This window comes from Polychytrium aggregatum (assembly GCF_025602895.1).
Source record: "Polychytrium aggregatum strain JEL109 chromosome Unknown BJ171scaffold_4, whole genome shotgun sequence".
Classification (NCBI taxonomy): Eukaryota; Fungi; Chytridiomycota; class Chytridiomycetes; order Polychytriales; genus Polychytrium; species Polychytrium aggregatum.
The window spans coordinates 1,150,743-1,169,728 of NW_026516206.1; the positions used below are offsets into that span (position 1 = coordinate 1,150,743).

At 56.8% G+C, this 18,986-nt stretch overlaps 5 protein-coding genes across 5 annotated transcripts; 2 read left to right on the plus strand and 3 right to left on the minus strand.

Annotated features, from left to right (window-relative positions):
- Nucleotides 1–520: 520 nt before the first annotated feature.
- On the minus strand, nt 521–6,621 carry BJ171DRAFT_595856 (VTC domain-containing protein; the record flags this gene model as incomplete). Its single annotated transcript, XM_053114633.1, has 15 exons — nt 6,511–6,621; nt 6,264–6,361; nt 6,016–6,124; nt 5,652–5,879; nt 5,234–5,477; nt 4,987–5,144; nt 4,293–4,856; nt 3,875–4,132; nt 3,459–3,765; nt 2,090–2,170; nt 1,866–1,971; nt 1,525–1,628; nt 1,301–1,374; nt 944–1,144; nt 521–808 (listed from the first exon to the last, which is right to left on the minus strand). The coding sequence occupies exons 2-15, from the start codon at nt 6,320–6,322 to the stop codon at nt 521–523; spliced, it is 2,781 nt and encodes a 926-aa protein (XP_052970847.1). The 5' UTR covers nt 6,323–6,361; nt 6,511–6,621.
- Nucleotides 6,622–11,134: 4,513 nt separating this feature from the next.
- Nucleotides 11,135–12,724, plus strand: BJ171DRAFT_565222 (uncharacterized protein; the record flags this gene model as incomplete). Its single annotated transcript, XM_053113336.1, has 1 exon — nt 11,135–12,724. The coding sequence occupies exon 1, from the start codon at nt 11,201–11,203 to the stop codon at nt 12,722–12,724; it is 1,524 nt and encodes a 507-aa protein (XP_052970848.1). The 5' UTR covers nt 11,135–11,200.
- Nucleotides 12,725–13,331: 607 nt separating this feature from the next.
- BJ171DRAFT_213184 (uncharacterized protein) lies at nt 13,332–15,214 on the minus strand. The gene is made up of 3 exons (XM_053106397.1): nt 14,828–15,214; nt 14,509–14,730; nt 13,332–14,439 (listed from the first exon to the last, which is right to left on the minus strand). Exons 1-3 carry the CDS (start codon nt 15,108–15,110, stop codon nt 13,382–13,384), a joined length of 1,563 nt encoding a protein of 520 aa, XP_052970849.1. The 5' UTR covers nt 15,111–15,214; the 3' UTR covers nt 13,332–13,381.
- A 308-nt stretch (nt 15,215–15,522) lies between these two features.
- Nucleotides 15,523–16,920, plus strand: BJ171DRAFT_489966 (kinase-like domain-containing protein; the record flags this gene model as incomplete). Its single annotated transcript, XM_053109566.1, has 2 exons — nt 15,523–15,999; nt 16,063–16,920. 2 exons carry the CDS (start codon nt 15,523–15,525, stop codon nt 16,918–16,920), a joined length of 1,335 nt encoding a protein of 444 aa, XP_052970850.1.
- Nucleotides 16,921–18,008: 1,088 nt separating this feature from the next.
- On the minus strand, nt 18,009–18,565 carry BJ171DRAFT_419417 (transcription regulator HTH, apses-type DNA-binding domain-containing protein; the record flags this gene model as incomplete). The annotated part of the gene is made up of 2 exons (XM_053107392.1): nt 18,009–18,102; nt 18,219–18,565. The coding sequence occupies 2 exons, from the start codon at nt 18,563–18,565 to the stop codon at nt 18,009–18,011; spliced, it is 441 nt and encodes a 146-aa protein (XP_052970851.1).
- Nucleotides 18,566–18,986: the final 421 nt, after the last annotated feature.

Sequence of the window (18,986 nt, forward strand, 5' to 3'; positions counted from 1 at the left end):
TCGGTTGTGCGTCACGGAGATGGGAAGGATACGATCGGAGTCTTGTCTGGATCGTGAGCGACAAGCTCAGACCACAAGACAGGAAGAGATGAGGTGATGGGATAATACTGGAGTGGAGTGGGGTCGAGCCGAGTCGAGTGGAATGGCAAACGGGGAGGAGGGGAAGTGACAAGGGCAGATGAAGTAATCCTCTTCAGACAGCAGTCTCATCGCTTAGCGCTGTCATACATGTGGGATTTCTGGAGGAGGAGGAAGGGAGCTGAATGGGGAGTAGTGTTGAGGTCGTGGAAGATGAGGAGGAGGAGGAGGAGGAAGTAGGGAAGAGCCTCTATTGCTTGTACCGACAAGGCAAAAGAAAAAAAAAAAAGAGTCAAGCCTGGGATGAAACATCAAAACATCATCACGAACGCCGCCATCCTCATCGAGCGGCATTTTTGGGGGAGCAGCCGAGAAGCAGCACAGAGAAATCCACTGCTGTCCCTCGGCTGGCTGATCAAATCAAGGAATCCACAACTAGTTCTCATGCGGCGATTTGGGTGATGGCGTCCGCACAACCGATCGCGAGGCCGAGTTTGCAACGGAAGGAGAGCGCGATCGAGATTGGGAGCGGGATCGAGATCGCGATCGAGTTGGAGATTGGGTTTTGTTGGCCTGGACGAGCGGTTGGGACTTTGGACCCTTCGGAGCCGAGCTTGACTGAGACCGCGACCGAGACCGAGACCGCGACCGGGACGGAGATTTGGACTGGGTTCGGGCTCGGGCATTGCGGCCTCGCCTCTTGTCCGGGCTGGGCGAGCGACTCTGTGACCTGGCGGGCGAGTAGTGCCGGGGATTGCTTCTGGATTTCGGATCGCTGTGTTGGTTCCGGGATCGTCGTCGTCGCTCGGTCTGGTGCCGAGAAGATCGGCTGTTGTGGTTGTCTCGGGACCGAATGCGATCGTACGATGGGGAGCGGGAGGCTGAACGACGGCGGGGCGACCGAGATGAAGAGCGAGTGCGGGACCTGGATCGACGGTCCCCTCTCGATCGGGATCGTTGCCGACGAGACCGATCGTTTGATCTCGAGCGATCGCGACGGCGAGTGCGGCTGCGAGAACGAGACCGGCTGCGGGAGCGGGAATGGCTGCTGGAGGACCGGGTTTGCCTGGAATCCATGCTGCAGGGGTCAGCGATGCAAAAGGCCGAAGCAGATCACTCCATATCGACGGCATGATTGCGGAGGATCAGCCACGGATTGCGGAGGATCAGCCACGCCCCCCCCCCAGAATGCACACTGCCGATTCGAAGGAGGCCGGTCAACGAACCTTTTGTTGGGTCGGTAGTATCGATCAGGCGAGGATGTTCGCTTGGCGCTCTTTTTCATCTCGACTGTAGCTGGTGTGAGTTGATGCGACAGGAATGAAAAGGGGGAGAAGCATGAGGTATCGACTGTGGGCGAGCAAAGAAGCGACCGTCCATGTTGTTGCAGTGCCCCAGTGATGCTTGGTAGCAATCAGTCCAATACGGGGCAGTCCCGGAACGTACATTTTCGACAACCCTGAGCCCACTCGACAGGCAGGTTTCGTCCGTTAATGGTGATGTACTCGATCTTGTCATAAGCCGTTTGTGCATCATCATCGTTGACGTATCTGGAAGAAGAATGCAAAGAGAGTCATTTCGAAGGATAGTTCGATGCGAGTGCCGAGTTAAGGATGATATCGCAGATCGGATTTGAATTCAAGCCATCGACATTCGTATCGAGTTCCTGGTGGCCGGACGATCGTCGATGGACGGGAGAAGGTGCTTCTGTCAAGGACAGCTAGCAGCCACAGCCCAGCGAGCACCATCGACAGTGAGTGTCTGAGATGCCGTTGGACAGGAGCAACAAAAAAAAGGATCTGGCGAGGCAGACACTGCAGCCATTTTGGCGCCGATGCTGAATGTATGCGAATCCTCTCGGCTTGCCATTGTAGTAGTCCTTTGGAATGTAGACTGAAGAGAGAAGATACCGAATCGTGTTAGAGGGTGAAGGGGGGGGGATCGGCATCAACCCGGTCATTCTGCAGATAGGGTCGGAGCGACGGCTATGGGCATTCACAGTGCGACTTACCATCTTTGACTTTGCCATAGGTCTGGAAAGCCTGCAGCAAGTCATCCGGTCTGGCGAAGCAGACACAAAAGTCAGCGGCGACTGTATCGCGGGAACGACAAACGATGTATCGCACAGCCAGCACCAGATCCGCAGCGACTTTCCCCCCCCCGCCTGTTGGTGGGTGGGTGGACTTGCCTGGTGTCGTCGCTGAGGCCCCTCACAAAGAGGGACATGCTGCCGCTGTCTCTGTCTCTGTCTCTGGGCATGGTTTCTCGCAGAGCTGGAGCGTGTGGTTGGTCGTGGTTGGGAATCCCGAGACAGAAGGATCGGGGGTGCAAACTGGCGAGCAATAGTGTGGGAGGGATGAGACGACGGGGCGGAGGACACTGGTTCAGCCACAGACGACCCTTCCTTTCGGATGGGGTGACGGTTCAGCAAGGTCGATGGAGATTCTGGTGAGAGCCATGCCACCAGAGCACCTCCAAGCGACAAGTCCGACGAACGGTGCCATTGGAGAGCAGCAGAGCGGTGCCAGATGGCCAAGAGTGCGCGATCGGTCCTCCTTTGGCGATCAAATCCCTTGGCGATCAAATCCCTTGGCGATCGAGTCCATTTCTCTGCGGATCGGCCGGTGTCGCCCACCTGACTGCGACCTGATTGTTCCTGGCTGGGTTCGCAAGGTTCCCAGCAGCACCTCTGGGGATGCGGCGGGAGGGAGGTGCTTGTGTGCGGGTGTGTGGGTGTGTTGCCGCTTGTATCTTTCGACGCTGTCCCGGCTGGAGCAAGGATTGAGTGTGCGGCGATTGAGCCACTGTCGAGCCGATCACACAAAAGCGGCGGCGGCAGCAGAGAAGGGGCAGGAGGAGGGTGGAAAGACGGGCCCGATGCTGCAACGCAAAGAGGACACGATCGCAGCCGCTCCAAGCGACCCAAAAAACAATCGGCGATTTCATGTCGCAATTTTTTTTTTCTGTGCAGACACACGTGATGGGATAATGGTAGACCAGCGACGACTGAGGACGATGCGGGAGCCGAGGGAGCGGGGAGACAATGCCAGTGTCCTGTTGTGAAATAGAGCGTATATGGCAATGTCGTATATTGCTCAAAACAGGGAGGCAACAAACGCAGCAGAGGCAACAAGCACAGCGGCGGCAATGCGGGCCGCAGGGGGCTGCTCCAGACGATGGAAACAAAGGATTGATATGCCAAGCAGCAGCTTGGTCGGATAAGTGTACAAATGGCTGGTTCAGCCAGAGCAGCTGGCGTTTGTGGTTCGATCACAGAGACCGGCTTGGACTGAGTGCGGCAAGGGTCGATAGCGAGAAAGGCAGAGGATGAACAAGTGCAGTGCTGAAAGGGCGCAGCGTTCAGTGGGAGATCATTGTACCGAGGGCTCGGGGAGCGATCAGGGCAGTCAGATCGACCGGGCCGTGCGTCTTCATCCTGAAACTCAGCAGCACATTTGCAACCAGGGCGGCGACGACAACGAGGCAAATGATGACAGGCTCGGCCTTGATGATGAAGGGACCGTCGCCGCGGCCTTGGCGCAGCTTGATCGCTCGGATGTGGAAGATGACCAGATTGACGAGGATGATGCCCATGGCAATGACGGCAAAGGCAAGGCCGGTGTAGACGGGGAAGGGACTGGTGGTGAAGTTCATCAGCAGGAGCGAGAGCGACAGCATCTTGATGCCCTGTAAAATCAAGCGCCACACATTGGTCAGGAAAGCGTGGGCGAAGCGGCCTTCGATGCGATGTGCTCGATCGATGATGACAAACAAGGTCGGCGGGCGAGCCACTCACCAGGCTGAGCCAGCGGAGGAACGTGCGCTCGTTCGAAAAGTAGACCTTGCCGAGCTGATCGATTTTGACTCCAGGAATGTTGGATGGCAGCTTGAGCTGCGACGAAATGTCCTCGATCTCGGGCTCGCCGACAGCTGGGCGGGGCTTCAGGATATCCTTGTCCATCTGGTAGAACCAGAAAGGAACAACGTCGACGCGGTCGGTGTAAAAGTTGGAGATGGCGTGGTGGAACTTTGAGAACTTTGGCACCTTCTCGACCTGGAGAGCAGGGGACAGGAGCAGAGGGAAGTTTGAGCAAGCCGAGTTCAAAGCAGCGTGTCCAGCTCGGCGCACGAGATGGTCGGAGGTACCGAAATGCAATCCGAGCACCGTGCGTTCAAAGGGATGAAGCAGAGGGCTGCTGGACTGCCGGGCTTACAAGATGCGAGTTGGCGAGCTCCATGGCCCACTGGGGAGCCTCCTGGCCGTGCTGGGTCTGGAGCTTGATTTCCAGGACAGCATAGGGAAACAGGATCTTGTCCTCGTCCGGGACGTTGGGGAAGGGCCAGTCGTTGGCGGCGTCCATGCGTCTCCAGTTGTCGCCGGCCCGCTTGCGGCCGTAGTTGTCTTCGCGGATCAAAGTGAGCTCGGTATCGAGGGAAATGCGGACACGGGCGTCGGCCGGCAGCTGGAAGGCAGTGCGGTTGTAGGTGGTGCGGATCATGGGGTGCAGGCGCTTGCGCAGGACCAGTTCCTGAACCTCGTCGGCGAGGCGCTCCATCTTTTCAATGTTCTTGATCGACATCTTGCCCTCGGCTCTGAGCTTGGTGGTGAGCTCGCGAATGTCGTACTCGCCGCGGAGATAGGCATTCAGGTCCTTTTCCTTCATGGAGAATCGCTCCTTGACGGAGCGCTCGCCGGTCCAGTCCTCGTGGTGGGTCTTGCGCTCGACCCAGACCTCGTCGGTCTTGTCGCGCTGGCCGTACCATCGGAATCGGAGGTTCTGTTGCAGGCAAACATGAGGGCTCGGTTAGAGAGGCCCTCGGAGAAGAATGGGCCGAGCAGCATGGCGGCATGTGGCGCCACGGCGACCAAGCTGCTCAACAACGATTGTTACTCGAGGTGTTGCATACCTGGGCCTTTTCGTCGCGGATCATGCGGCTGTTGTACAGGAAGAGCTCGTCGTTGTCGAAATAGATGGACGAGAGAGCCGGATCGCTGGGCTCGCCCTTCTTGAAGACCAGGACAGGCAGATGCTGCAGGACGAGGCACTTGACGGCCATGACGTTGTCTGTGAAGGTCGAGAGGGTTAGCCACGAGCACGCCGGATACATCTGCTCATGGTGCAGTGGCGCGGCGTAGAGTCGGCAGCGTGCGCACCTTTGTGAACCCAGTACTTGGTGGTCTTTCGAACGATGTTGCCGGCATCGATGCCGGGACTCTTGTCCTTGGAGGAGGGCTCACCCGAGAGGGAGCGCACGGTGTCGAACAGAGTCGAGAGACGGATGACAAAGTCGCTGTACTCTTCGTTGTTTTTGTCGACGTTGAAGTTTGAGCGGCGCACGCGGACGATGTACTCGGGAGTCAGTTTGTATCCAGTGAGTTTGTCGTGCTTCTTGAGGATCTAATGGCCATGAGAGGGAATGAGCGTTGGCAACGGGGGCAACGGGGGCAACGGGGGCAACGGGGGCAACGGGGAAACGGGGGAAACGGGGGAAAATGGGGGAAACGACTGACGCGAGCGCGGGAGGGAGATTGCATTTGCTGCAGCAAACGGAAGGACGACTTTGACACGCACCTTCATGAATCCTGTGTAGTTGAGGCGGATGAAATACGAGAGCTCCTTGAGGTCCGATGTCAGGCGAGTGACTTCTTCGCTGATGTTTTCCAGGCGGCGCTTCAGGATCTTGACCTCGGCGGGATCGTCCTCGGACCGGGGCTGCGAGACGATCGACTGGGTGGCCGTCTCGGCGGCCTGGATGCGACGGATGATTTCGGCACGCTTGAGGTTGATGAAGGATTGGATCTACGAAGAGGGCAGCATATGCAGTGTCAGCTCAGACACGACGAACCAATCGGCCGAGTCCGGGCGAGAGGGAGAGGCTGGGAGATGGGCTCACGCGACAGGAGCGACGATGGCACGCAGCGGAGATGGGAATTACCTTCTCGAGCTCATCGTCGAGGAGCGAAACAAAGTGCATCTCATCATCGTCGGTGAAGGGCGAAACGGAGGCGCGGCCCTCAAGCTCGGATTTGAGGAAGTTGTATTCGCTGCAGAGAGAGGTTACAGCGTTGGTGAGTCAATAGGTGGCGGAGATGGATGGCGTACGCATGGATTGCGGCGTCCGGCGATGCAATGGAATGATGGGGACTCATGGTTTGGCGGGGCGATGGCGATGTGCGTGCTTACATGGAGTAGAACTTCCAGTCGGGATAGATCTCGTCTTCGAGACGCTCGCCAAATCGCATGGTTGCTTTGGATGGTCAGGGCAGGGGAGGAGCTGGATGCTGGATCAAGCAAAGGCGCAAGAGTAAGAGCAAAGCCAACAGGAGTGTTTGTGAGGCGAGGCTGGCAACGAGGGTCGAGCGGGCTTGGCGAACGGATACGGAAATGGAGGAGGACCGGGGATGCGAATAGACACAGCGAGCAGACGCACAGCGAGAGTGGTTGGGAAATTGGAATGAGTTGGATTCTTCTTTCCACCAGCGAAGCGACGGGCCGATGGGATGGGCAGCGGCTCGGAAGGGAAACGGGTGAGAAACGGGTGGGAAACAGATGCAAGAAAAGTTTGGCGAGGCGGGCTGAGATATATCGGCGGGCTTGGGGAGAAGGAACGGCGACCAGCAAAGGAGAAAAAAACCAGCGAGAGCGCGGCGAGAGGCGGCTTTGGCACGGGCGAGAGCACGCGGGCGAGAAGAGATGCTCTCGCGGCGTGCACACACACACGCGCACGCGGTGGGAGGGACGGAGACAAGGCCGGCGTGCTTGTCCGCGGCAAAGCGGTTCGGACGCGGCCGACAAGTACTTCTGAACCACTTGCGCACAGGGCGGAAGTGGTGCGCAGCACTCACCGCCGCTTGTGCACCCGCGCCTGTGCCGCTTCTGTGGCGGCTGTGAGTCTTCTGCGACTGTTGCGCCGCTGTTTCTGCTGCGAGACGCGTTCTGTGGCATCTGCGGCCTTGCTGCCGCACCCTCCAATCAGCGTGCTGTTGCGCATCCCAACTCTGTTTCCCCGCCGACGATTGGCTGCGGCGAGAACGCACGCGCCTCGGCAACGGCGCGCGTGCATGTCAGGGCCAGCCAATCGATTGCCGTGTCGCTAATCACGTGTTCAACACACACACGTGGATGATGCGCAGCTGGTTGTGGCGCATGGTCGGCTGCGCGCGGTCCAGAGTGCCGTTGTCAAAAGGCCCTGGTACAGGCAATCCAATAAAAAACGGGACACCCGGGTTTTTGACCATTCATCGAATATTTTGTTACCCAATGTTATCGCGCGCTGGCCATGACCATTCGCCACACATCCGACTTTCGCACCGCCGCATTGCGATGCTACGCCCTCATCCATAGCCTGCGTAAGGTCGCCTCCATATTCAGTGTATCCAAGAGCACCATCCATCGATGGCACCGAGGATGCAAGCTGGATGACCCATCCCGGGTCCCAGCTCGCAGATCCACTTTCTTCGAGCAGGCATGTCCAGTCATTCGCACCCTGATTGAACAGGACCCGTTCCAGACTGGTCCTGTGTTGCGATGCAAGCTCGAGTCCATCCTCCAGAGGAAAGTATCACTCTCACTCTGCCACACTGCCATCCACCGAGCAGGTCTCTCACACAAGAGGGCAACACACCTCTACAAGTCCAAGCGACTGGATGAGCGGGTGGCACAGTTCAGGGACCGGGTCCGCTCCATCGACCCGCGATTCGTTTTTGTCGATGAGACGGGGATCAGGAGATCCATTTTCCCTCTCTACGGATACTCACCGAAGGGTGCTCCGCTTCGCCAGCGCAATCACATGAAACACAAGTCTGTCTCGGCTGCATTTGCCATCAACCACTCTGGTGTGCTGCATCGCATGTACATCCCCACATCATTCAAGACACACTCGATGGTCGAGTTCTTTGATCGAGCGACCTTCCCAGACGACTCTGTGATTGTGATGGACAATGTCAGCATGCACAAGACAATGGCTGTCCTGGACTGCATCGAGCGCCGAGGATGGTCAGTGATCTTCACCCCACCTGCCTCGCCCGACTTCAATCCCATCGAAAACTTCTTTGGAATTGTGAAGCGTCAATACAGGAAGATGGCAGCGCTGAATGCGTCCGAGGGTTCAGAGTCGGGATGGTGACCCTGTTTGAGTCTGCCGTGCGGAGGGTGCTTCCAGATGTCTTCCCACGGCTGATTGAGCGAGCGATGCGCTTCTGGGGTTGAGTTCCCTCCAATCAAGCCGCCATTTTCGCGTTCACATCCCTGGCTTGAACCTCTCGGCGATTTTTGAACAGGTCGCTTCCCCAACCAGCCCGCGCAGACGGGTTCCTGCTCTCGGGTATAAATGCCACACCTTCGTCCTGCTACTTTCTTCCCTCATCCTCGCCTTGATCTGATCATCGCGCCATTGTACGATAAAGAGAAGTCTCTGCTCTGACCAGTACCACTGGCAGGCATCCAGCATCCTCTGCCCCCATGCCTCCGAAGCGTAAGGGTGCCGGTGATGGCCAGCCTCGGCCACCCAGGCCCAAGAAAGCCAAGTCACAGTCGGAGCCTGTCTCTGGTTCGTATTCTGATCCCACGCATACTTGTTCGTCTGTTGCTCCGTCGCTCACCACCACTGCTTCTGCAGATCCAATGGATGTCGATCCCACCGAGCCTGGTCCATCTACTTCCTCGAGTACTGGCAAGCGATGTCGCCAGTGCGATGGCACCGATCACGAACGTTGCAACACCAGCAAATGTCCCAAATACCGGCCCCTCAAGAGTTCTGTCGTCCCTCTCGTGGATGGAAGGTCATCGGCCCCTCAATACAGCTGCTTCAAGCAGACGATGGATGGCTGTTGTCTCAATCCCGCTCTCCGCGACAAGATCCAGGCCACCGTCGAGGCCATGACCCAGATCCAGTTCGAGGCATCCAGGCTGCTCAACCTGCACATCCTCCGGTGCATCGAGCAGGATCTTCCCGTCCCCGTCATCTCCAAGTCCACCCCTGCTTTCGTTCGCCAATGCTTCACGATTGTCGAGGCCGGTGCCCTCTCGCCGACCGGGGACAATGAGAAATACAACGAGCATCTGGTCGCTTCCTTTCGCGACTACCAGACCACTCGGCACGCAGACCTGCCTCCGGCCCCTCGTCTGCCTGATGGTGCCCGCAGTCAGCTTCTCACTCTCGCTGTCAATGCCTATGCCACCAACTGCACCACCCACCTCAACCTGGCCTACTGGCGACTCCTTCGTCGCTTCTGCGCTGCCGTCTTCCCAGCCAACAAGCATAAGCACGAAGCCATCGAGGTCTGTCTCGAGCTCTTCGAGAAACCAGGGCAGACTCCACCCAAGGCCGATCTCGAGTTCCTCTATCCAGACTTTGGCCACGTCCTGGACGAGTTTCGGTACAGCAACGACCAGGACCGCTTCCGGGCCCTCCATCGCCTCTCACACCATGTGAGAATCCTCGCCCGAGACAAGATGGTCGACAATGTCCACAAGTGGATCGACTGTGACATGCCCGCCCTCCGAGTCACCGAGCTGCAGCGCCAGGCCAAGCTGGACGAGCTCACTGCCCAAGGCATTCCCTCCGACGACAAGAGGCTCACCACGGCCAAGTCGGAGCTCGGCACCACCAAGTCCAAGATCAACAAGCTGGCCGCCAGGATCAACTGGGCCCTCAAGCAGCTCGCCGTCGACACTCCTCCGGCCGTGTGCCCGATAGTTCCTCTCTGTATTGCAAGGGCCAAGTATGTCAAGATTGACACGGTCACTCTCTGGGAACTCCTGGGTCCAAAGAAGCGCCTTGGACTCACCAGGGACATGCTCAAGGAAGAAGGTGAGGACGGTGTCAACAACCAGGATCGTCTCTGGCGCAGTTGCTTCAAGCTGCGTAGTTCCCTCTTCCAAGAGCGGGTCAGGGACAAGAAGCTGTTCAACTACGAGATCAGCACCGATGGCATTGGATGCACCATCGGCCTCGTCAAGTTTGTGCCTCGAACCGATCACACCGAGACCATCGAGCCTCCTCCGACTGCCGAGCAGCGTATCCAGGCCCACATCGGTGACCCAGACCCCGATCGCACCACTTGGATTGGCATCGATCCTGGAGTCGGCTCCATCTTCACGGCGGTCATCCAAGCACCGGGCCACCAAGACGAGGTGGTCTCATTCTCCAATGCCCACTACCAGCACATGTGTGGCCATACGTCCAACACCAAGTGGCACAACACCATGAAGTATCGACTCAGCATCGAGACCTGGATGTCGACCACCCCCTCGCCCAAGGTGTCGTCCTCGGAGGCCTTCCTTGTCCATCTCACCCATGTCCTGCGACCGGAGCTGCGAGTGCAGCTCGACTTCCACCTTGGCAAGAAGGCCCGTCACCATCGCTTCACGGGCCACAAGAGGCGCCAAGTGGCCGTCGACAGGATGTGCAAGGCCGTCCTGAAGCACGCCCCGATACGGACCGATGTGGTGATCGCCTTTGGCAATGCGTCATGGCGTCAAGGCAAGGGCTATGCATCCAGCCCTCGGAGGCAGCGGTTTGCTCGGTACTTTGAGCAGTTCGAGCACCACCGTTGCCGGCCCAATCACCATCATGGAAGCATCAAGGTGGCCTCGACGAACGAGTTCAACACCTCGCAAGTGTGCTCCAAGTGCCTGGAGCCAGTTCGGTTGGAAGGACTCGATGCGTCCAGTGTTGCGAATTCCCACTTTGTCAGGAGCTGCAAGAATCCCAGCTGCCGGACAGTGTGGAATCGCGACGTCAATGCGGCGCGCAACATGATCACAGTATGCAGGTCGATTGTGGAGATCGGAGAGCGACCGGTGGTCTTCACTCGGAGGCTGCCAAAGTGATCTGTTTTATTTCTTGTGGCTTTGCTTGACGCGAGCACAGCACATACTACATGTTCATGGAAACGGCTATATTGTCCCGTTTTTTTTCTGAATAAAGTGTACAATCGACTTGCCATCACGACTCGATCGTTGCGTTCACGCTGTTCCTGTCCTGTGCGGCGTGGCTCGCTTCAGTTCGTGGCTTTGCCGCTGGCCGGGTTCCGATCCGCTTTGCTCTTCGTCCTCCTTCGTCGACGGTCTCGCATCCGTCGTTATCGATCTCCACTCCGTCGACATTATTATGCACCATGACAACTGGCGCCGGTTCTCCTCATGCGCTCGATGTGATCTCTCCTTCCGACAACCGCTGCCCTGATATCTTCACCGTCGTCTGCTTCAACCACAGCTTCCAGTCCGCCCTCGACTATGCTACAATCAAAGCCCTTCTCTACGTCTGCCGGCGAGCCCAGCCCCTCCTGAGCTCCAAGATGTCTCGCCTCCACGATTGGTGTCAGACGACTGATCTCCGTCGCCCCGATGGATCGTTGCGGATTCGGCTCACCCCTGCCGACCAGATTGCCCTCTCGCTCCATTGCGATGATCAAGCCACCCTCGACCGTTCCTGGCTCGTTGCTCTGGCAGAGCAGAAAAACGCCTCTGCCTCGTATCTCCTGGCCCAGATCATGCAACACGAGATCGATCAGGAAGTACAAGTTGAGGATGGGTCTGAAAGGAGGAGGGCCCGGTATCAGCAATTGTTTCAGCACCTTGAGAATGCAGTCCGCTCAGGCCATCGAATCGCACAGTTCCATCTGGCTGGCTGCTATCACGATGGCACCGGTGTCGACCAAGACCGCACCAAAGCTGTTGAATTGTATCGAGACCTTGCCGAGAGTGGATTGCCTCAGGCTCAAGTTGGACTCGGTCGATGCTACGAAGGCGGCGAAGGTGTCGATCGAGATTTCAACACCGCCATCGAGTGGTATACCAAAGCCGCTGATCAGGGATGCGATGATGGCCAACTCGACATTGCGTTCCTTCGGGGCTGGTTCTCACTCATCGGTCATGGCGTCGAACAGAGCGACGAAACTGCCTTCCACCTCTGGCAGGAGGTCAGCACCCAGTCCAACAGCCCAGTCCACAAGCCCATCGCCACCCATATGGTTGGATGGATGCTCTATCTTGGCCGGGGTACCCAGCAGGACAAGCAGCGAGGAATCGCGATCATCCGCGATAACAAGTCAGACGAGTTCCCTCTCGGCGAAGATAATGGCCTGGCCTGTGGCTGGAACTACACACTGAAATCATCCGACTCGCCCGCATCCCGCACGTTCTTTGAGCTGTGTCAGCTCGGATCGGATCGTGACTGGCTGTGCAAGCATCTCAAGGCTGTGTGTCTGATCAACAGATTCGGAGCCCAGGTGGAATCGGGACAAGCAGCGAGCATCTTTGAGCAACTTTCCAACGACGGCCACAGCGACAGCCAGTTGTGGATCGGGGATTTATATAGTTCCGGTGGTGGGGAGTCGGAGGCATTCGAATGGTACAGCAAATCGGCCAACAAGGGCAACTCGTATGGCGAGTGGATGGTTGGCTTTTGCTATTACGATGGGATCGGCGTCGCCCAGGACTACGTCAAGGCAGCCGAATGGTTCCGCAAGTCGGCCGAGCAAGGAAATCGATATGGACAGTATTGGCTCGCCAACTGCTACGAGTACGGCGAAGGTGTCGCCAAGGACATTGACACTGCCATCGTCTGGTGCCGCAGGGCTGCAGAACAAGGAGAGCAAGATGCTGCCGTCAATCTCGGGTTTCTCTGCCGGTCGTCCTGATTTCGAGTTCCTCCCAGTATCCTTTGGCAGCCCTGGGGACACGAGCTCCAATCAATCAAGTCTGTCGAGCACACGGGTCTCCCTTCCATGCCGATTCATGTCATGTCTGACATTCAATTCATTCAATAAATGCATTGCTGATGCTAACTGACAACATTGAAATGATGAAATGATTCAACCAGCGAGTGGGCGGGATCCGACGATCGATGCTCGTCCTACAGCCATGAATAGTGAGTACGATACAAGCCATCGAAGCTATAGGGTGCCCGTGAAAACGGATAGCGATTCGGTATTTCCACTCAAGTGACACTGCGAGGAGCTCCTGGAAAATGACCGGTCCCCTTTCGCCTTACCTGTGATCATCCGAGCTCGCTCGGACCAGTGGTTTTCATGAAGTGGGCCCTGGTGGAATATCATCTTCTGCCCCCATCCATCCGCCTCTGCTATTGCTATCTTCCCAGATCAGTTCCCTTTGTATCCCTCTTTCAAATAATCATGTCGTTGCATGTGAACAGTGATGTTTTGAATCAACTTCATTGTGCAAAGGACACGCCATGATACAGACGGACATCTTCCTTGCTGTTTGAATCAAAGCACATTGAGCAATACCGCATGAAACAATCCTCAATAAACTAACGACTGACTTGGCTTGGAACATCAGGCTTTGTTCACTCTCTGGCGACAGCAAGGGCATTTCTTGTCGTGGATGAGCCATTGATCGATGCATTTGCTATGAAACTTGTGACCGCACTCGAGATCCGGGGTCAAGCCCTTCTCAAAGCAGATGGCACAGGTGCCGTCCGGTTTCCCTTTTTCAAGAGGAATCACTTCGAAGAGGAGACGTTTCCACTCGATGACGTTCGACTGGTTGTCTGTGGGATTGTATCGAGTATAGTTGTCGCCAACTTGCTCCCAGTTGCGACTAACCACATCTCCGGCTGCCTTCATACCAGAGAAACGCCACGAGCAGTTTGAGAAGGCGGCCGTCACTGGCTTGACATATCGTTTGCACATGGGACAGGGCGGGATCTTGTTCTTGTCGTCCTCGTCAAAGAAATCAACGTCGTTGAAGCCAACCTGGAGAATGACCCATTGCTTGTACGCTCCGCAGCTGGCATTGTCGCACTTTCCCTCCAAGTTCATCCCATTTGTTGCATATCGCCAACGTGGGGCCTCCGATGACCATTCTTGTACTTGACGAATTGTCGAATCGGAAACGTCCACAAAGTCCACCATCGCACCACCACCTCGGAGTCTCAAAACGATATGGAGAGTGGATTCCTTTTGTATTCCATAGTCGGCGATTGTGTGATCATCTTCGAGCTGCTTGCCGGCGAAAATCAGGCGTTGTTGGTCAGGTGGGTTACCCTCCTTCTCTTGAATCTTGCATTTGAGATCGTAAATGGTCATATTTCCTCGGACCTCGAGAGGAACTTTCTTTCCGGTGAGAGTCTTGATGAAAATTTGAATATATGCTGAACCATCACTTACGTTGCGATAATACACTTCTACACGGGACAAAGAACTGAGACCGCTTCCAGACACAGTTCCTGTGGTATCCAGAGCTTGGCCCCACAGCCTCAGGCCCTGGTCGACATTTGATATTCCAGTCTGGGCTCGGATACAGTCTTGAAGCTTGGTTATAGGGTCCGTCTTGAGCATGTCTACAACTATGCTCCTGTCGCCATATTGAACGCAGAGCCGAATCGAGTTTTCTGAAAGAAAAATAGGATGAAGGTGAGTCCAAATCCAAGAGTGAGCTGCTCGATTTTCCCAATCGTTACCTGACATTTCTCGGGATTGAATAACGGGGCCATCCGTGATACCGAGGTCGGAGAGCCTGGCCGAGGCGTGGATGGCTTTGTTGTTGTATGACAACTCAAACCTGTCCGAATCCTGGCCAGTCACCTTGGCTATGGCTTGCTTCAGGGCCGCTACATTTGAGGTTTCCTCGACCCGGACCTTCAAGGCTTGGCCGTCAAAGAGCAGCACATTCACTGTGAAAACTGTGGAGTGGATCGTCAGGTGGAAGTTTTGCGAAGCGCCGTTCAGTCCCGCTGGGTCAGGCGTTTCGTATCGAAGCCGAACGATTCGCAAACCTACCTCTGAACCGGTATTGGACATTGGGCTCTGTCATGGCATAGTAATCAAAGTTGAAGCTCGGAGAGCGGGTCTGTCTTGCGTGGAACAAGACAATGTCGCCTGCTTGGGCTTCCAATGCCATCTCCTGCGATTTGAGCTGGCTGAGGAGAGCCTCGGCGAGGTTGCCACCCTTCCTCAGTCTCACTCGCGTGACATGGCCAGGAGGAGGATAGGACTGGTGCGGCCAGAGCGGAAGGGTCGTGGAAACGCAGGAGACGATGACGGGGTCACTGGACGACGGCATGGTGGCGGTCTAGCTATTCCTCGATCTCGGTCGGTGGACGAGGAAGGCTGATGGAGGGATGTCGAGGGAACAGAGGCCGTTTTTGTTTCCGCAGCAGTCGGAGGCGGAGTCGGGGGGGGGCATTTTGGGGAACGGCCTGCGGGGGGGGGGAGAAAATGCGCGTGCACCACATGACCAGGCAAAGTCCCTGCTTTGGATGGTGCTCGCGAGTATTCCGAAGTCGCCCAGACAGCCTCATGCGGTTCGGCGACGCGTTTTGGGATCATTCAGTGAGGTGGACCCGATCAATGATGATACCGTGTGGCATGACTTGGGATTTCATCCCATCCTTGCCCACTCTTTGCCACATCGCTTTCCTCGTCTTCCGCCACCACCCGCGGCCTGCTTCTCGTCTTCTTGTACCTCTACATGCATGGCAAGCCAGGCAACTGAGCATCCGATCTGGAAAATCGCATTTGAGGCCGTCACGGACTGGTCAACCGAACCCATCGCCAGTGGCGGCTTTGGCGAGGTGTTCACGGCCTCATACTACGGGACCAGAGTGGCCGCCAAGAGGCTTCATTCCCGCTTCAATGACCAGGCGCTCGTCTACTTTGAGCGGGAAATTGGCATCTGGCATCGTCTCAGTCATCCACACATCCTGCCCCTGCTTGGTGCTTGTGACAAGGATGCCAGCGGCAAGTCCATCCACCCGTTCATGGTGTCGCCGTTCATGCCCAACGACACCCTCCTCAAGTTTGTCTCGGATCCAAGCAACCCCCGTTCCGTCGAGGAGAAACTCCGACTCCTCTACCAAGTCGCCGCGGGCATGTCTTACCTCCACGGCAACAGAGTTGTCCACGGCGATCTGAAAGCCGTCAACGTCCTCCTGGACGCCTCATTCAACTCGGTCATCACCGACTTTGGCCTCTCCCGAACGAAACACACATCTGCATCAGCCGCATGAGTCAAGGTCTCCAGCTCTTCTGGCGGCACCCCAGGCTATATGGCGCCCGAGATGCTGGACGATGAGCCAGCCGGCACCTCGAAGAATACTGACGTTTTTGCGTTCGCCATGACCATGTACGAGGTGCTCAACGATGGTAAGGAGTCCTGGGTCACCAAGGACAATGCTCCGATGAAGCAAGCCCAGATCATATCCCAGCTACTCCAACACAAGCGTCCCAAGCAGTTCCCTGGCATCCCAGACGACATTTGGGCTCTTATCGACCGCTGCTGGGCCCACGAACCCACAGACAGACCCTCGTTCCCGGACATCCTTGTCGCCCTCAAACCATACGACCGTCCTGTACAGCCACCGGCTTTCCCGGCCGCCGATCATGTTGCTGTTCAGGCCAGCGGCATCGATACCAGCCGCTCTCCGCCCCAGTCCAGTCATCTTGATGAGCTCCATTTTGACGACATTGCCGATGCTCCACATCTGTCCAGTCAATTGGTCTCCCGTGCCAAGCGAGGCGACCCAGCAGCCTGTCTCGAGGCGGCCAAGTTCATTTCGGATGGTCTGACTGTCCGCCACGGAGATTGGAAGCTCGCAGCCCAGTTTTATAAGGCCGCTGCCGACGGTGGATTGGACAGCGCTACTACAGTGGGGAAGGTGTTTCCCAGGATCCTCGCAAGGCATTCGAATGGTCCCGCAAATCGGCTGAATAAGGAAATCGTTACGCACAGTTCCATCTTGGCATCTTCTATCAAAACGGCTGGAGCGTCCCCAAAGACGTTGACGCCGCCATATTCTGGTACCGCAAGTCGGCTGACCAGGGCCACGAATACGCCATCAACAGTCTCAAGGTGCTTGGGATTCGATAATTGAACTCCAAAAGAAGATTCCCTTGGCAGCAGTCCTGTCGGAATAGAACAGGCATTCAAGCTTGAATGAAAACCAAATCCTATTGCGTCGATACCAAGCAACGCGCTCGCAGAGTTTTATGGTTGAGCGGCAATCGCCATATTGTGTTGCGTTTGACATTCAGTATATTATCAATGTAAAGGGTAGTGATGTCCTTTTGTATTCGCTGGTGGCTCATGACTACGGCTGATGAACACCATGCTCGACGATTGTGAACAGCAAAACTCCCACCAGATTTATCTCGGATACTGAGCGAATGGTCCGAGCGTTTCAGATCACTCTTGGGAGCCAGTTGGATGTGAACACCGAAGCGACTCGAGGAAGGGTGGGAGGATCGGCAGGAAGATGTGATGGGATGCCATCGTTGACGATCGGTTACCCCCTCTCACATATCCACTCGAGTCACTGCAAATTGATCGTGTTTTGGAAGTGGGTGAGGAGGGAAGCAGCGTTGATGCTGTCCGAAACACGCTATACAACAAATATGAAGGAGAATGACAAGCTATGGAACAAGTTCAGGATTCACGAGCATGCAGACTGGGTGGATGGATATCGGTGGCCACCCAGGCGCGGGGGCGGAGCGGGCTGGAACGCACGGGTGAGCGCATGCGAGGGAGGGAGGGGAGCTGGATGGAAGGAGCAGGAGCTACAAGGAGAAGAAATAGAAAGAATGAAAGAGAGATATTGAGGGAAAGGGGGAAAAAACGTAGCCAAAGAACAAAGGCGATCAATGTCAAATTATTGTACGATAACAGAGCCCCTCACGACAAGGTGCTGAAGTGGCGAGGCAAAGACGGGTGCAGTCGTGGCCGAGGCGGTGGCGGTGGGCAGAGAGCGAGAGAAAGAGATGTAGAAGGGAGGGGGCAGACATGTGATCTGAACGAGACACAGAATTTGAACGAGACACGAAATCTGAAAGGGACACGGGATCCAAATGGGCCAGTAGATCGTAACGGCTGTCCCTCTGTCGTTTCAGAAAGGTCGCCCTCGAGGGTGGGCTGGAATGCGGCAGCGGACCCTTGGTGGTCTGAGGCAGAGAGAGGTCATGCTATTCAAGAGTGGGTGGGGACTTGCTCAAAAATCTCGTGGACGGCTTCTTCAACGCTGTATTCTCGGGCGAGCTGGATCGCTCGATCCAGGGGAATCCTGCAGGTCGAGAGGGGGGAGAAAGGAAAGCGGAGCGGGTCAGCACCAAGCCGAAACCGAGTGAATTGACCCAAATGCAGGATCCTGTCCATCAAGATGCAGGACAAGAGACTCACCAGGTGCCCTGGTATTTGCCGTAGCCGCCCTGGACCTTTTCGTGCTCGCCGCCGTGGATCTCGCGCTCCAGGATCTTGGTTCGCCGGCCCTTTTCGATGCCAGCCACCTTGAGCAGATGGGTGGCGTTGACGTATCCATCGACTCTTCTTCTCATGACAGCCACGCCGTTGGCAACGATTTCCCAGACGGGGACATTGGAGTAGGTGGCTTCGTAGACGCCCTCGCGCGGGGGGAGAGGGGTGGACGAGGTGCGGTCGCGGCGCTTGGGGGGCGGGGTGCGTGCGCCAATGTCGTCCGAGGTGTTCCGTCTGCGGTTGGACCCGACGACGGGGGGCCGATAGGACATGACGGGGGTGCTGGCGGGGGAAGGGTGGGCATAGGGATGGTAGGTGGCAAAGGGAGCGTGGTGGTAAGGGTGGGGATGGACTTGGGAGGGCATGGCCGAGGGGTGAGTGGGCTGGTAGTACTGGTACGGATAGTACGAGTACTGGGGCTGAGGCGCACCCTGCGGATGGCCGTACGGGTTGTGGGAGAGAGCGTTGACCATGGAGCCCTGGTGCTGGGGAGCCGCAGAAGGAGACGGGGTAAGCGCAAGCGGCGACTGTGAGGCATGTGCAACGGATGGGTGCATAAAAGACATGGAGAAGGCAGCGTCCGGACGAGTGTGGTGCTTACCACCTGCGGGTGCATGGCCGGAGGCGTGTGGGAGAGCGGCGACGTTGTCTGGGTTGGAGGCGAGGCCAGACGCTGCTGGGCGGTCTGCATGA

What these genes read in the sequence shown, in the direction of transcription:
- BJ171DRAFT_213184 (XM_053106397.1), bottom strand. Translation starts at nt 15,110, where the DNA reads ATGCCGTCGTCCAGTGACCCCGTCATCGTCTCCTGCGTTTCCACGACC. An exon ending in TGTCCAATACCGGTTCAGAG is followed by an intron (nt 14,731 to 14,827) that starts GTAGGTTTGCGA and finishes TCCACTCCACAG; the next exon opens with TTTTCACAGTGAATGTGCTG. An exon ending in TCAATCCCGAGAAATGTCAG is followed by an intron (nt 14,440 to 14,508) that starts GTAACGATTGGG and finishes TTTTTCTTTCAG; the next exon opens with AAAACTCGATTCGGCTCTGC.